This window comes from Cavia porcellus, unplaced genomic scaffold (genome assembly GCF_034190915.1).
Source record: "Cavia porcellus strain 051 isolate PalLab524CR breed Dunkin Hartley unplaced genomic scaffold, mCavPor4.1 scaffold_30, whole genome shotgun sequence".
NCBI lineage: Eukaryota > Metazoa > Chordata > Mammalia > Rodentia > Caviidae > Cavia > Cavia porcellus.
This window is the reverse complement of record NW_026947513.1, coordinates 8488576-8506636: the sequence shown is the minus strand read 5'-3', so window position 1 is coordinate 8506636 and position 18061 is coordinate 8488576. Positions and strand designations below refer to the sequence as shown.

At 36.9% G+C, this 18061-nt stretch overlaps 1 protein-coding gene across 1 annotated transcript in view; it reads right to left on the bottom strand.

Moving 5' to 3' along the window:
- Tbc1d19 (TBC1 domain family member 19) overlaps positions 1-15938 on the bottom strand; it is a 119592-nt gene extending 103654 nt beyond the window's left edge. Inside the window, exon 1 of the mRNA XM_063240565.1 lies at positions 15702-15938. Within this exon, the coding sequence (XP_063096635.1) occupies positions 15702-15800 (99 nt within the window). The 5' untranslated portion in view covers positions 15801-15938. The remainder of the gene's footprint in view (positions 1-15701) is intronic.
- Positions 15939-18061: the final 2123 nt, after the last annotated feature.

Here is an 18061-nt window from a genome sequence, read left to right as displayed (position 1 = left end):
CATCCTCGCATGAGCTAGTGGCAGTCACTGCACAGGAGGAGAAGCAAGAAGCCAAACGGCACCCTCCCATGAGCCAGTCCACATATGGGTTGGGAGACAAGAAGAGGCCCCTGCCCTGTCCTCCTGCCCCACCTTGTAAGCATCCAGCTGACTTAGAAAAACACAGGTTGAGATGATAGCAACTGAAGTAAAAGACAACTTAAGGCATGTATTGTTTGATTGACTTTACAGGCCTAAAACCAGTAGTCTAAGGATCAATTTAGAGGATAACAATATGCAATATAGCACCTAAGGGGGATTTCCCACTGCCTTCTTCTTGAAATCCAGTATTGTTCTCACTATTTTGTTTTGTTTATTCCCTTTAAAATAAAAAAAATCAAGCATAGAATCACCACATGATCCAAGAATCCTACTTCTGATTACATATTCAAATTGAAAGCAGAAAATTGAACAGATACTTGTACACCAATGTTTATAGTAATATTCATAACAGCCAAAATGAGGTAATAATCCAAACATCTATAGACAGATGAATGGATAAGCAAAATGTCATATATGCATGGAATAGAACCATGTTTAACCTTTTAAAAAAGAAATAAAATCCTGATACATGCTTACAACATGGACAAACCATGTGAAACAAATGAAATAAAACAAAGCACAAAAAGACAGACACTACTATTTCACTTATACCCAGAGCAGTCAAATCATAGAGATTGGAAGTAGAATGGTGCTTGCCAATATTTAGGGAGGCATTTTTTAATGGGCACAGGGTTTCAAGATTGGGACAAAGGAAAAGTTCTGGAGCTAGATGGTTGTGATGCATGCATCACAGCGTGAACATACTTTATGCCAAGGAACTTTATCCTTAATGGCAAAAGTAGTAACTTTTATTTTGTGTATATTTTACCATAACAAAAAATCATCCAATTCATTTCAAAATAACAGTGTAAACTCATTATATATAAGTTTGTATATTTTTATTTAAAGTAACTATTTCAGAAACAAAAATTAGTGAGATGGGCTGGGGATTTAGCTCAGCAGCATAAGCACCTGTCTGGCAAGCACGTGGTCATGAGTTCGATCCCGGTACAAAAAAAACAAGTGAGAAAAGGGCATTGTGTTTTGCAAATCCCTTAAATGTTTAGTGTAATAGAAGACAACTGGATTCCTAAATTACCATAGTACATAAGCTGTGATGCTATGTTGTTTTGGCTAATGTATATGAAAACCAAGACCTAGATTCACATATATACAAAATGTTAAAAGGGTAGCATATTTTACCTTCTTTCTCAAGTAACTGGAGATATTCTCCTTTGATTATACACCAAAAATGGATACACAGTTGTTTCCTAAATATTAGTTGTGATATAGAATCATGCATCAAGACATTTTTCATACTCTATAACATAAAAATGCACTGGCTTGCCTTGTACTTTAATCTTCTATCTACACGTTATTCTGTAAAATTATGCATGCACAATATGCTGGCTAACTAAATCACTTCACTAAAACATTGCATTAAACAATATCAAAACATACCATTCATTAATATCACTATCAAAATGATTGAAAAAGTTTTCAAGTACTGTGAAGCCATCCAATTTAAAGTAGCAGATATAAGTTTTCCAAAATCTAATTTGTATTTAAAGCTTGAATTTTATTACTGGCAATGCATAAAGGCCTTGCTTGGAGTCACAGGCTAACTTTTCTCCTTTTTTGAAAAAAAAAAAGGTCATATAATTAAATAACAATATAAATTTTTATAAATAACAGCTTTGAATACATATGTACAGTAAGTATGAATAAGTAAAATTTTAGTCACTTTTTCAAATGTTCTATTTTTTAAAAGCAGTTCATGTTTTAACTCCAATAATTTCATTAAGTGCTTTTCTTCTACTTAACCATCTTCTTTAAGCAGGCAGCAGAAATGACTTACGTATACTTTCCTTTAACGGAGCAGAATAGTATAAAAATGTGTATTCAGAGGGTGAATTATTAAAACTAACAATTTTTTACTGTTTCATTAAGAATACTAAAATAAAACTATCTCTTTTCTTCTCCCTACTGTAATATGTTTATGTGCTGAAGAATATAGTAACTACTAGTAGACTTTGGTATCAGTTCCTTGATTTGTTTATCAGCAATTAAACTCATTACCATTGCATTTATATAGTCATTCTTCTTTCAGTAACTAACTAAACAGTTCCTATGTGCGAACTGGAGAAAAGAAAATCAAGGAATCCTCCCTCAATTCTAGGAACTCACAGTATATTTGACAATATTTTTTAAAAAAACTTTTAAAAAGTGCAATTAAAAATGATATCATGCTTTTTCCTTTTCCATAATTTCCAAACATCCCAGTCATTAACTTAATTGCTTTGGATTTTGTCTAATTTCTCTCAAGAGCCCATCATCACCACAGAGGAGATGCTCAATTAAAACATGTTAAATTAGGTATCTCCGTTTCTTCCTCATACATTTGCTTCTTTCTAAAATTGTGGAGCAGACTTGTTTCTGTAACCTCAGTAGTCCCAGTGGACACACAGTGAGCCAGGAATAAGTTTTAGCTTCACACTGGAGGTTTGGTCTCTGTGAAAACTGACCATGTCTCGTACTCAATCCGTGTTTTATAACCAAAGCGCTGCTCTGGCTTCTCTCACCTAAATATGGATCCCTCACTAGCTTTCCTTTGCTAACATTGCAAGCTGACCCACTTTTCTGCCAAGAGTGGCTGTCTTATCTGTCTTTGTTTACATCTTTAATTCTAAACTTCTTTTCATGGTATACTTTATGTCTAAAATAGTCTTCTGTTCACATTTAGTAATCAATCTCCTCCCTCTCATTTCAACTTGGTCTAATTCAGAAGCCCTACATGACTTTTTCTAAGCAACTCACTGCTGAAATAAAACATGAGATGAACTTACAACAGACAAACCCACATTTTAATATTCATCTTACAGCTCAAGTACATATTTTGCACTCAGATAAGAATTTCCTTATTTTGAAATCCTATACACTATCATTCATTTCTTCACTGCCTACTTTCCAGAATTAAAGGACATGTCACAGTAGCCAAAGAAGAAATGGGTAAAGATAATACTGCTTCCTGTTTCATGCCAAATTCAGAGTTCCTGAATTATTCATTTCAATATCATCACTATTGAGATGGGTTTTAGACACATTACAGCAAACTACGTATTGTTCTTTTATTCTCCAAAGACTGTCTTCTTTGAAGTTCCTTCTTTTCACAATTGTATTATTTTTAATGATAACCTAAACAAGACTTATTAAATACTTAATGGGATGGAAATAACATTTGGGGTTTTATCTACATCTATTTTAAGTACAAATAAGTAATGACAAAACAAAATAACAATGTTGATGTGATATCCAATATGGAATTAGACTATTACAGTATCTAACATGAATAAGAAAATTCAATTTTAAGATGCAGGTTAACTTCCTAACAAAATAACTCAGGAATATTCAGAAAACAAAAAAACCTCTCTTTTGAGAAGACTTCACTATATAAGACAATATATTAAATAAAATATCATCAGTGTTTAAATTATATATGCTAAAAGAGGAAAGCCAGTGGCCAGAGGAAAATCCAAAAACCACTTATATTTGACTTTCAAATAGTCGATGTAGTTTTATTTTTCTAATTAAGTTGCTTTGGCAATTCTTGAGCATATGTGTCATAGCTTAAATATGAAGTATCCCCAGCGACTCATGTATTGAAGGCTTTTTCTTTTATACAGAGGTAAGGCCCAGAGAGGTAACTGGATCATGACGGTTCTCACTTCATGGGTGGCTCAATCCACTGCTGCACGGGCTACTAGAAGATGTGGCCCCGTGGAGGAAGCAGGTCCCTGGGGGCACGACCTGGCTGGAAGTATCAAGGTCCCTGTTCTTTCCTCAGTATCCCATTTTGCCTCCTGGATGCCATGAGTAAGCAGCTTTACTCTACCACATGATCCCTCCCCATGATGCTCAGCCTCAACCACAGCCCCAGAAACGATGGAGCCAGGATGGAAACCTCTAAAACTGTGAGCCAAAATAACATATGTGGTTTTTTTTCAAGTCAATTTTCTCAAGTATTTTGCCACACCAGTATAAACCAGCATAATGTTCAAAAAGAGAAAATGGAACAGCATAGAAGATGCAAGTGGCAGGCAAATATGTTCCAGGTTAAATTTTAAAAGGCAAATTAAAAAAATAAATAGCCAGTTATTTAAAAATATATCAGTTTATTATAAAATTACCTTTTAAGAATCATCTGATTTCTATGAAGCTGTGTTAAATGATAACACAAAAACAAAGCTGACAGACTGATTTCTAAGTACAAGCCTGCACTGGCTTTTACACAGAGACTCGCTGTACTCTTGCTCCGGCCTCCTCAGTAGCTGAAACCAAAGCTCTGCACTACACGTCCAGCTTGCACTGTTTTTTAAAAATCTACAGCTATATTCTTTTAAAGTATGAATCTACAGTATTACAAATCTTTTATTTTACTTAACCGCTAGCCAGATCTCTGTTGCTGAATTTCTCTTGTAATCACCTCTTTATGCTGCTTTATCTTCCTATTTCCTTTCCTAACTTTCCATTATTTCAAAGCAGTTAACCTTCTGATTCATATGTACAAATCCATTATCCTTTATGGCAAATTCTAAAACCTTGGAAAGCTTTAAAAATCAAAGTTTTTCCATAACTAAACTGATGGCAAAATCTGTCCTGACTTGAATTCATTTGGTGGCAAAACCTGAATTGACATGTGGCTATTTATATTCCTTATTCATCAGACAGTGTGAAAAGTCACACACTTTGCTGCAGAAATATTAATATATTTATAATTACAAAGTGCTGCCAGACTCTGATAGGAATAGCAAATAGCACACAGAATATATCTGAGTTAACGTTCTAAAATTTGAAAAACATAGTAACTCCTAAGCATAAATGGTTCCCTCACTTTGGATAAGGAATTATGGACCTGCATTTATTTATAAGATTACCATTTCTCCATAACAGTATGCTTTTATTTTATTTGCTATTGCATTCCTTAGGCACCAAATTATGTCTGATATATAGCAGTCTCAATAAAAACTTGTTGAATAAATTAACAATCACAAGTAGAGTTTGTGAGAATAAAATAGAGAATAAAAAATTTCTTCAAGATAGTAATCATAAAATAAGATTTTCTTACATGCAGATCCTGAATCCCTTATTTGCAATATTCAAAATAAAACTTTTAAAATGAAAATTTTGTCATTACTCTTTATTTTCTTAAGATTTCCCACAAATTTAGAAACAGCTACTAATTTTTTAGATCTCAAATTTGAATCAAAAGAAATACTATAAGGAAAAATATTTTCAAAGAAAACAGTTCCACAATAGAGTTTGAAATCCTCAAGGGCAAGAATAAATTTAGTATCTTTTATTACCTAGTGAATTATCTGGCACATAGCAGATAATCACATAATTTAAGAATGAACCTTAAAAAGAATGGAGAATCGCTCCATTTAATAAACACAAGGTGAGCTGTGCGAGGTGTGGAATGCAGAACCAGAAACATATTGTTTCTTTCTGCCTCCTAGGAGCCTTTAGTTCAGAAGACAGCAACTGAACACATATAGGTATGACGATTATAGTAAGAAACAAAATACCAGGTCCAATAAACCACAAAAAATGTGCTAAGCTAGGCTGGGAGGTCACAGAGACCGATCACAAAGAGGGAAGGGGAACAGCGGGGTGAAGTGTGGGCAGTGCTTCAGGCACAGGAAGCAGCTTGCACAGTGAGAAGGGAGCGTGCAGGGCAAAGCGCCACAGGCGACCAAGGGAGTAAATGCCAGAGCCTCAAAGCTTTCAGGCCAAATAAGATGCCAGACATTTTCATAAGGGCAGTGAGAAGCACCAAAGGGCAGTAAGCAAAGAAATACCTCGATTGGCTTTGATTTTAGTTTTTGTAGTGCTGAGGATTGACCCCAGGACCTCTGCACATTACATGTCCAGCTCACTCACCCTCCCTCCTCATTTCCCTCTCCCTCCCCTCCCTTTCCCCCTTCTCTCTCCTTTTCTCTTTCTCTCTCTCCCTTTTTCAGTCACCAGTATTTTCCTAGCAAAAAGCAGGAATGGCAAGGCATGGTGCGGAAAGCCTGTAATCCCAGCACTCAGGAGACTGAGGCACAAGGACTGCCATGAGTTAAAGCCCAGCGTGGGCTACAAATGACTTCAAGGCAGCCTGAACCACCAAGCAAGAACCCGTCTCAAAAACAAAAACAAACAAAACCCAAGAATTTGTCAGCAGAAAACTTTCATTAAAAGAAATACTGGGAAGATTTCTTATGGAAAAACTGGTAATAGTATAGTCCTCAAGAAAACACAGAAATACAGAAGAGAACGATAAAAAATAAAAAGGATGAAAATTTATTAAGAATGAATAAATACTGATAATATTACAGCTATAAGACAATAATAATAACGTCTGTGGGATCTGAAATACACATAGATTTAAATGCATGTCAAAAGTAACAAAAGGAAGAAAGGGTACAGAGGTCTGTGTCCTAAGGTGCAGTATTACATTACGAGGAAACAGTAAAAGTAATCACTTACATATGACTATATTTAACAAAAAATAAATGCAATAACTTCTAAAGCAGTTACCTAATGGACAGAAAAAGGTAATGGAAAGTAAAATATAATAAAATTATTTGAATAATCTAAAGGAATACAGCAAGAAAAGATATGAAGAAAATGGATCGAAAGAAACAAATATTAATACTAGAAATATGAAACCACAAGTGCCAGTAAATCCATTAAATGTAAACAGACTCAATAAAACAACTAAAAGACTATGATTGTCTTTTAGTCTTTTAAATATAGGTTCTAGAAATGACTATATAATGCTTTAAAAGGCATACTGTACATATAGTCACAGAGAGGTTAAAATCAAAAGGATGGTGGGTTCCCTATCATGAAAGTACTAACTAAAAGGACATGGGTATAACTATCCTCACACCACACATGACAGATGTTAAGATAAGGACCTTACTGGAGATGTAGAGGAGTATCTCATAGTGACTAAGAAGTAAACTCAGCAGGAACACGTCACAGTGTAAATCTGTATAAAACCAATAAAATAGCCTAAAATAAGCAAAACTTGAAAGAAACAAAGGAAAAAAAGATAAATGCAATAGTCTCCCTCTTACCTGCAGTTTTACTTTCTATCATTTTGGTTATCTGAACTAACCTGTAACTCAAAAATATTAAGCAGAAATTTCTAAAACTAAGAATTCATGTTTTAAATTGCATGCCACCCTGCACGGTATGATGAAATCTTGTGTCATCCTATCCTGAGACATGAATCATCCCTTTGTCCAGTGTTCTAAAATGGATAGATAGATGAGAGAGAGAGAGTCAGAGACAGAGAACTACCCATTATTAGTCACTCAGTAGCTGACTAGGTTATCAAATCAAGCCCATAGTAAAGCACTGCTTGTGTTCAACTAAATCATTTTTTTCTTACTAATGGCCCAAATATAAGAGTAGTGATGCTGGCAATTAAGATATGCCAAGATGAAGTCATAAAATACTTCTTTTAAATAAAAAGGTGAAATCTCATATTGAAGTTGCTAAGATGTAGGATAAGAATAAAACTTTTATTCACATAGTTGTTCTATTTTTTATTTTTAGCTATTGTTCAACTGTTATCACGCCTAATATAAGTAAAGTTCACTATAGCTGTGTAGGTATAGGAGAAAACATAGTGTTTGTGGGGTTCAGTAGTATGCTTGGTGTTAGGCATTCCCTGGAGAGAGGGACTAGGAACATATCCTTCATGGATAAACAAGGACTAATACATGAGCATAGTAGAAAAGTTTAATACTTTTTCATTAGCTGATGAACAAACTGCAAAAGACTCAACAAGAATATAAAAGACTCTTCCAAGTACATTGGTACATACCTGTTACGGATTAAGAACTGGTAGTCAACTTAACACCAGCTGGATTACATCAGCATGGCACTGAGCAAAGATGCTCCACCTGAGGAAAGCTGCCAGCATACGTGCTGGAGAAGGAGAAGGAGGGTGTTGAGGCTTTGAGGTGTTAATGCGTTGTTGCATTGAAGCGTTGTGGCATTGTGGGTTCTCCCACGTGTTGCTGTTTGAGCCATTTGGTTCTCCTGGAGAAGCTCTGGTCCTCATATTGAGCATTGCTCCCCGGCTTCAGAGTTCCTGAACTTGCCATGCTGGCTTCTGGGCATGTACCTTGTCATCTGTGCTTGTCATCAGAGGAGCTCGGGGCCTTGCGTGTCACTGAGGATGGTGCTTTGCAGGACATCCCTGGTCTTTCTTGTGAGTGTGACTTCTCGGCTCCAGTGTAGAACCCTCAACCTACCAGTACAGCTCCTTCACCCTGCTGGCATAGACTTTCTGGCTTCCACCAGTGACCTTTGGGCCTTCCTAGCACGGATCCGTAAAAGAGACTGGCGTGAGTCCTTGTGGGCTCTAGACCTCCAGTTGGACTCATGGGAGACATTGTCATGAGTTCTGGGCTTTCATCTGGACTCATGTGGGACATTGCTGTGGGATTTAGGTCCTTGACTAAATATTCTATGTCTTTGGTATTGTGCATAGATTTCCTGCATTTTCTTGTGTTAATTCCCAGTGACCATCATAAAAATAATATTATAAACTCCATGCTCTCTGAACAACCCCTGATTACAACAATGCCTATAATCCCAGCTCCTTGGGAGGCTGGGAGAGGAAGGCTGCAAGTTTACGGCCAGCTGGGAAAGTTGAAAGAACTTCTTTCAAAATGGAAACTAAAAAGGGATGAAATGCAGAAAAAGTATTTCATGGATGATGATACTTCACACAGAAGACTCTAAAGTCCACCAAAAGACTATTAGATTTAATAACCAAATTTAGTAGGATAGCTGGATACAAAGTCCACACTTAAAAATCAATAGCCTTCCTATACATGAATAACAAATTCACCGAGAAAAAAATTAGGGAAACAATACCTTTCATAATAGCATCCAAAAAAATGTAATATCTAAGAATCAGTCTAATGAAGGAAGTAAAAACCTCTACAACGAAAACTACCATATTCTGATAAAGGAGGTCAAAGAGGTTATCAGAAAATGGAATGATATCCCATTGCTCTTGTGTAGGAAGAACTGATATAGTGAAATTGGCCATATTTCCAAAATTGTTACACAGATTTAGTTCAATTCTGATCAAAATTCTAACAGCATATGACAAACCTAAAATTTATTTGAAGCCAAGAGAGACCTAGAATAGTAAAAGTAATTCTAAGCAACAAAGGCAAGGCAGAGAGCATCAAAATTCCACACTAGAAATTATACTGAAAAGCCACCACGATTAAAAACAGCATAGCATTGTCAAAAAACAGACCCAAGGATCAACGGAACAGACTAGAAGATGCAGAAACAACTCCAGACATATTTAGCCACTATATCTTTTGACAAATGGGTCACATACCCTCACGGGAAAAAAGAGAGCCTCTTTAATAAATGGAGCTGGAGGGCTGGGGATTTAGCTCAGTGGCATAAGCATGGCCTCCCAAGTGCAAAGTCATGAGTTTGATCCTCAATACCAAAAAATAAAAAATAAATGGTGCTGGAAAAACCGGCTCTACACATGCTGAAAATTAGACCTACATCTTACACCATATGCTAAACTAAAATCAAAATGGATCAAAGATCTAAATAGTAAACAGAAATGCTAAGTCTATTGGAAGAGTGAATAAGTAGAATTCTTTAATACAATGGTGTAGGCAAAAACTGTATTTACAAAATGCTAATTGCAAAGGAACTATCACAAAGAATCAACTACTGAGATCTCATCTTATTAAAAAGTTTTGACACAGCAAGAGAAACTGCCAACAGAATGAGAGATAACCCATAATGTGTGAAAACAAAAATTGCCAGCTGTTCCTCAGACAAAAGACTACTCTCTAGAATATATGAAAAACTCAAAAAAATCAGATGCCCTAAATTTAAAGAACCAGTCCAAAAATGGACATCTGAAATGAATAGACACTTCTCAGAAAAAAGAAACAGAAACAGCAAATAAACATATGAAAAAATGTTCAACATTATTGGTCATTCAAGAAATGCAAAATGGAAAACAACACTGATATCCCATCTCACCCCAGAAAAAATGGCTATTAGCAAGAAATCAACCAATAACAAGTGCTGGCAGGGCTATGGGGTAAAAGGAACACTTCTCCACTGTTGATCAGAGTGCAGACTGGTGTTACCACTGTGGAAATCAGTATAGAGATTCCTTAAAATAAGACAACAACAAAAAAACTAGAAGTTCTATTTGACATTGCTACTCATTTTCTTGGTATCTTCTCAAAAAGATTTAAAACCATTGTGCCATAGCAATATAAGGACAACCATGTTTCTAGTGGCACAGTTTATAATAGTCAGATCTTGGAAAGAGCCCCAATGCTTATCAACTGATGAACGGATAAAGAAGATATGATTCTTTTATACAACAGAGTATTACTATACCATAAAGAAGGATAAGCTTAAGACATTTCTAGGTAAATGGGTATACATTAAATTCATATTTTTAAGTGAAGTAAATAGGACCCACATGTGTAAATACCACATTGTCTTCTGGTGTGAGAAACCAAAAGTGTAAATAAGGGCCAAAATGTCTAATAGGTATTGTGAAATGGGAAGAAAATATTCCAGTGCGGAGAGAATGAAGAGGGGAGATTGGAAAAAGGAAAAAGGAAAAACAAAAATGAGGGAAAAAAGGATAAAATCGAAACAAAGCTTTTGTAAATGGGGAGCGGGAAGGGTTGAAGATGGTAGCGAAATAGGAAAAAATAATCAAGTTATATAATGTACAGTTACAAACTCTCTATGATGAATGTGATCATATATATATATATCTAAGATGTACCAATAAACATTGTTGTTTAAAGAAAAAAAAAAAGACTTGAACCCAAACTATGAGACACATTCTTAAAACTCTGTAAGAAAATAAACCAATTAAAAAGAGGGCAAATGATTTAAACAGTCATCTCACCAAAGCAAAGAAATAGAAAAAGACAAATAGCAAATAAACATGAAAAATGCTCAATACCATATGCCATTAGGGAACTGCAAATTAAAATGAAGAATTTTCACAGTGCACATTAGAATGGCTAAAATTCAAAACAGTAATAACAACTAGTACCACTGAGGACATAGTGGGCCAGAAATTCCCATTCATTATTTTTGGGACTGCAGAATGCTATGGCCATGTTGGAAGACAGTCTCACCAGGCAACACAGCAATCACACTCTCTGGTATTTACTGATGAACATAAAAACTTATGTCCACACATAATTTTCACGTGAATGTTGATAGCAGCTTTATTTGTAAAGTCAGTTTTATTGGTACTCTTTTGCTATACATAATGGCCTCATTCATCACAGGTAACTTGTATCTGTACATAATATATCTTTATTCTTTTTTCCCACATTTCCCTCCCTCGCTTCAACCCCTCGTCCCCTCCTTATTTACAAAAGCCTTATTTCCACTCTCTTCCTTCTAGTTTCTTTTCCCCCTTTTTTCCTCCTTCCCTCCACTCTCCACTCCCTTGTTCCCCTTCCCATTTAGCTATTTTCTTCCTACTTCCCCAAATCTATCTTCTCAATATCAGTGCTTATGCACATTTTTGATTTCTCACACAAGAGAAAGAATGTGATATTTAAACATGTGTACTATTTCACATGTTTATTTCATATGGCAGCTTTATGCACAGGTCTCAAAACTTGGAAATAATGAAACTACTGTTCAACAAGTCAGTACATAAACAAACCATTATTTATCCATATATTAGAAAATATGGTGATCAAGTCATTATAAGACATTAAAGAACATGAAATTCATATTAATAAGTTAAAGAAGCCAGTAAAAATACTATGTACTGTATGCTTGCAATTACATGACGTTCTTTTTTTCTCATTCTTAGTTTATTCTCTCAGGTATTTTACTACAGTAACAAAGAAGTGACTGATATAGTATGAAGACATTTATGAAGTTACGGCTTATTTGCTAAGCACTAACCAAGTGCCAGGTATATGTACATCATTCTTAAAGGCAAAATTTTACAGTCAATGAAAAGAGCACTGGTAGCAAGTCTGAGAGATGGGCTAAGAGAAGGATGAACGGGACACAGGGAATTTCTAGAGCAGTGAAGCTACTCTGTTTGATGCTGGAACACTGAATTTATAACGTAATATATTTGTCAAACCTGGGCTGTGCAACACAAAGAGTGAACCCGAGTATAAACCAAAGACTAGTATAAACCCTAGTATAAAGCAAAGACTTTAGTGAGTGAATAGTAATGAATCTGTTTGAGTCAACACTCAAACCCAAGATGTGAATTAACAATAGAAGAAAGTACACGCAAAGTGAAGTGGGAATATGAGAACCTATGCTTCCTAGTCAAATTTTCTGTCAACCTAATACTATTCTTTAAAATTAAATATATAAATTTCAGAAATCTTCCTAAACAGAAAAATTCTAGACATACCCTTCATTGGTGAATTCTTCCCTACATTAAAAAAAAAAAAAAAAAAAACTCTCAAAAAACTCTTGGAGAAAATAGAAAGTAAAAAGGAAGAAATATAAGCTTACTCATTTTATGAGGCCAGCATAGCCTTGATATAAAATTTGACAGGTCTATTACAAGAAAGAAAATTACACCTCAATCTCTTCCATGATATAGATGCAATCCTTAAACATTATTTGAGCTTAGCTAGCTCCATTGTAGAAAGTGACTACAAGGAAATGTCACTTACCATTTAACAATGAGGGAAAATAGTATAACCCATAAAATTACAACTTTTGAACCCATCCAATAATTGTAGCTGTTAAGACAACAAAATAAGCGATATTCTAAAGATTATGAAATTTCTCCAAGGTCAGACAGGACCTCAAACTATTTTACCGTAGGCACCTCACAAGGGGAAAAGGAAGCTACCATACAAGGGAGTCAGGAGAAATCAACTAAAATGTTAACTGCTACAGAGTAAGTGTGGGCTCGAGTGTCAGTTCAAAACAGTTGGGGGCACAAAACAAACGAGGAAATTCATATTTGGTTTATACTTTCTTCCATAGGTACAAAAGACCTGCCACAGATACAAAGCAATGCTTGGCTGTCAAAAAGAGAGGGGAAGCAACATGACAGTGGTAATAAAAGCCCACCTCAAGGACAAGGTACATGGAATTAGAAGAATTAAAGAACTGCTGAACCTACCACATGCCTACCACTAACTAAAAACAGATAGTTAGGAGACGCACAAGAGTCTGGGGCAAGCTCTCCATCAGAAAGTACAACAGAGTTCCCATACCACCAAAATGATACTGTAACTAGTAACAAAAACTTCAGCAAGGTCTCAGTCTTTTAGTCAATAGATGCTAAATGTATTAGCAACAATTGTATCTCAGTGTACTAAAAATAATTGAAAGTTGAAATGAAGAGAAAATCATTTATAATAGTATCAAGAAATTCCTGAGAGGAAAATCTTAAGTGTGCATGACTTGGATAGTAAACTACAAAATACTAACAAGAGAAAAGATGATAGAAATAAGAAAGGAAATAAACCACGTTCATGGGTCAGAAAACTCAGTATTGTTAAGATATCAGTTCTCCTCAAATTAATCCACAGATTCAACATAATCCCATTCCAAATTCCAAAAGGTTTGGTAGTAATTTAAAAGTTGATTCTAAGTCCTTTACTTTGCCATATAAATTTTAGAAACAATTTTTTTAAAGGGAAATAAGGACTACCTGATTTCAACGGTTGAAATTGCATAGTTACAGAAATCAGTGCAGGGCAGTACTGGCATAATGATAGACAAATAGATCAACAGAATCCAATAAAGTGCCAGAAATAGTCATAAATATATGTGCAAATGATTTCAACAGGGTTGCCAAGGAAATTAGTGGGAAAAGGAAAAGTTTGTGAATTAGTGAAACACTAGACAGCTACACGGCAAAAAAAAATTGAGCTAAAAATCCATTTGAAGTTATTTTTGTATAGGAGGTAAAAGTTAAAATGGATCACAGACTCACATATAAAAACTAAAACCATAAAACTTTTAAAACCAGCAAACAGGCATGAAAAACATTTTGAGGCCTTGGATTACGTAAAGACTTTTAGATAGGCCACAAAAAGCACAAATCATAAAAAAATGAGTTCGTTAAAAATTTATGTTATTCAAATTAATTTTTTTGTTCTTTGGAAGACCCAATTTTAAAAAATGAAAAGATAAGCCATTGTCTGGGGGGAAAATAATGGCAAAATTCCTATCGGACGAAAACGTATCATATATAAAGAATACTTACAGTCCAGTAATACAAAGACAACGCCCTTTTTTAAGTGGGCAAAAGATTTGAACAGATTATTTCACCAAAAAGGATATAAGCGCTTGAGAACATGTTTAATATCATTAGTCATTAAGGAAATGTAAAGTTGCAATGAGATACCACTACTGTATACCCCTACTAGAAAAGTATAACATAAAATTAATAAACAGTAACATGTTTTTAAAATGAAAGGCCAGTGATACAGCTCAGCAACACAGCGCTTGCCTGGTAAACTCCAGGTCCTAAGTTCGATTCCCCGTACCAAGAAAAAAAAACCTGTATCAGTTGCTACTGAGAATAACAGAACAACTGGACTGCTCATAACTGTTGATGGGGATATAAATGGTACTTAGTCTGGCAGTTTCTTATAGAATTAATTATACCACAATTCAGCAATTCCACTTTTTTGGTTTTTTGAGACAGAGTCACACTATGTAATTCGGGCTGGTCTCAGATTTACTGAGATCCTCCTGCTTCAGACCACACGGTGCGGAGATCACAGGCGTGTGCCGCCACATCGAGGTGCAATTCTACTTTCATGCAACCAAGCAAAAATCTAAATACCCTAATGTATACACTAGCTCTAACCATAATCCATATTACCCAAATACCCATCAACTAACACAAGTATAAACTAGCTGTGGCGCAACCCAATGAGGAAATATTATTCAGCAATAAAAAGGAACAGAATTGCCGAAATACCAACATGGATTAATCTCAAAAGCATCATGCTAAATGTGGTTACTCGATAGTTTACATACTATAGAATTCCAGTTACACGACATTAAAAAGAAAAATATCGGACATCTGATCAGTTCACACATTCTCAGTGCCTGGTAATTAGAAAATATTCAGTGCCACCTGGGTGGCCTGTGGAGGAGAAAGCTTTGCAGCCAAGGTAAAGGGTAACAAAGTGACACAGGGGTGCGACCGTGCCAAGGGGCCCAAATCCACTCTTAGGATGGGAAAAGTGAGAGAAGGCGTGGTCCAGGCTGCTTCCAAGTACAACTGTTCCATGTACAACAGTTTAAAAGAATTAGACCCCGAAATGACAAAATTAAAGAGGTGAAACCGCAGCCGCAGTCTCCCCGGCCTGAAGAAAGGCGTCCTGCGCCCCACCCTTCTTTTACAAAGCTCCCGCCCCACTCGGGCTGGGCGAGGGCGCGGCGCCGGTCGGGGAGCCGGAGTTCAGGCGCCGGGACGCGGCGGGAGCGAGCAGGGCGACCCCGCGGGGGCCGAGGCGAGGGCCGAGAGCGCCCGGCCCCTGCTCCATCCCTCCCGGCTCGGCCCCACTCACCCAGGCCTGCCGTTCCAGCTGGGCGTACAGATTGGAGCCCTTGAGCTTTTGGACTATCTGGGCAATAATGAGAGACAGATCGGACTCCTCCTGCAACATTTCCCTGCCCTAGCCCGCCAAGCCGCGGGGACAGGCCGCCGGAGCGAAGCGAGGGGCGGCCGGGTCCCACTCAGGGCCAGGGACACTTCGCAGGACCTTTTCACGCTAGGACTCCTCCAGCGCGCGTTACCAGGCAACCGCCGGACTGTGTGTTCTTCTCTCTCAGTCCCCCTCTGCGCCTGAAGCCCCGGCACCTGCGTTCCGCCGGCGGAAAAGACCGGCGCAGGAAGGTAGCTTCATTTCATTGTTCCGCCTACTCCAGGACTGGAGAACAGCTCTTGGCACTAGAGCTGCAGCGCCTGGGCTGCGCAAGGGAGCTCAGAGAGGAGTGTGTGCGCGCGTGCGTACGTGTGTGTGTGTGTGTGTGTGTGTGTGTGTGTGTGTGTGTGTGTGTGCACCACATAAAAGGTCATTCCTCTTCCACCTCCCAATCTTTGCAGAAATCGTGCTATAAAACCAATGGTACAGCAAATTACACGTAAGAATTATCAGACTCTAGTTGTGTGAACTTGGACGAATACTCAAATTTCAGAACGTGGCTTTTACATATAAAATAAACTCATTTCACAGGATGCTGTGATGATTCGCTGAGGTAAAAATTGGGAAGGTACCTAGCATTGTATGTTCAATTTTATTTCATTTTTCTCCCTTTTCTGTTCTCCGCAGGCATACACCAAGAACAAGTGGACAGTCTCTTCGTCTAACAGCTACTGATTAACTAAGAAATAATGACAGATTTTCCATGAAACATTCTCAATTTAGTGATGAATAAGACATTGCCCTAATCTTCAGGCAACTAATCGTGTAACATCCACCTCTTTCATGTACTTAATCTGTCATTAATTATTCATAATTGAATAATGAAACAGCTTTCAACTTATTGAGCATTTACATGTGAAGGACTGTGTGAGCACAAAGGCTTGATAAAATATAGCATTTTATAAGAAAATATATAAAAGCTTTTAGGAGTAGAAGTAACTGATTTAACTAACAGAATGGCATTTTCAAAGGTCAGTGGTAGCCAGAAAAAAGATAAAGAAATAGTTCACACATTAGAATGGCTTTGACAAGTTAATCAAGATTTTAATGGTGTTTATACATATATTCTAAGCAAAGCAAAAGTAGCATTTCAGGAAAACACACCACATTGTTGAACAAGTACTCTAGACAAACTGTATCGAATTTCTGTGTACTTAGACATCACAAGAGATCTTGGTAAATCAAATGTATTCTGATTCACTAGGTCTCTGGTGAGATCTGGTACTCTGAATTTCTGACAAGTCCCAGGAGATTTTACAATCAGCGATCCAAAGGCTACATCCCAAATAACAAAGGACCAGAGTAGATAGCTTGTATGAATTCCAAAGGATGGGATTCCACACACACAATCTATGCACCACCCTCTGCTATTCATAACATCACCATTTGGGATAGTATAATGATAAACACAGGTTCTACATAACACATCGGGCCAAGTTTGTTAGAAAGAAAAAAGGGAGGGAGGGAGGAAGAAAAGAAGGAAGGAAGAGAAAGAAGGAAAGAAAGAAAGAAAGAAAGAAAGAAAGAGAGAAAGAAAGAAAGAAAGAAAGAAAGAAAGAAAGAAAGAAAGAAAAGAAAAGAAAAGAAAAGAATGAAAAGAAGGAGTTGGGCTCTTCCAAACATTATTTTTGGAGGGGAGTGAGATGGTACCTTGCTGTATAGTCCAGTCCAGCCATGGTATCTCTAGATAGCCCAAGCTGGCCTTGAACTCACCATCCTCCTTCCTAGCCTCCCAGGTGCATGTACCACATACCCAACATCCTTCATCCTTTACAGTCCCCCCATGGTTTTAATGCACACATCCAAGAATCTCCAAGACAAACCTCACCTTGAACCAAGGTGGAGGGAAAGGAAGGAAAAAAAAAAAGAATATTAGGGTGAAACTTCCTTTTGAGACTAGAAAATAGGGTACTAAGAACTAAGAGATAAAGAAGCTTGCTTAGGTTAAGACGGATCCTAGAGCATAGTCAGGAAAAAGATGAAGCTGTGAAATAGGAGAAAAGGCCGTGTCTGTAGTCTGAGAACCCTCCATCCACACTTCCTAGCATGTAGCGTACGAATTGCACAACTCTTTCCACCTTGGAGTTTCAGCTTTCTCATCCCAACAAGATGGTAAAATATCAACTGGGGGTATATTATGAGGAGCAAATGTGCCCTAGTATTGGTATATTAATAAACATTAATGAATTGAATATTGAAACAAGTATTTGAACAATAATATC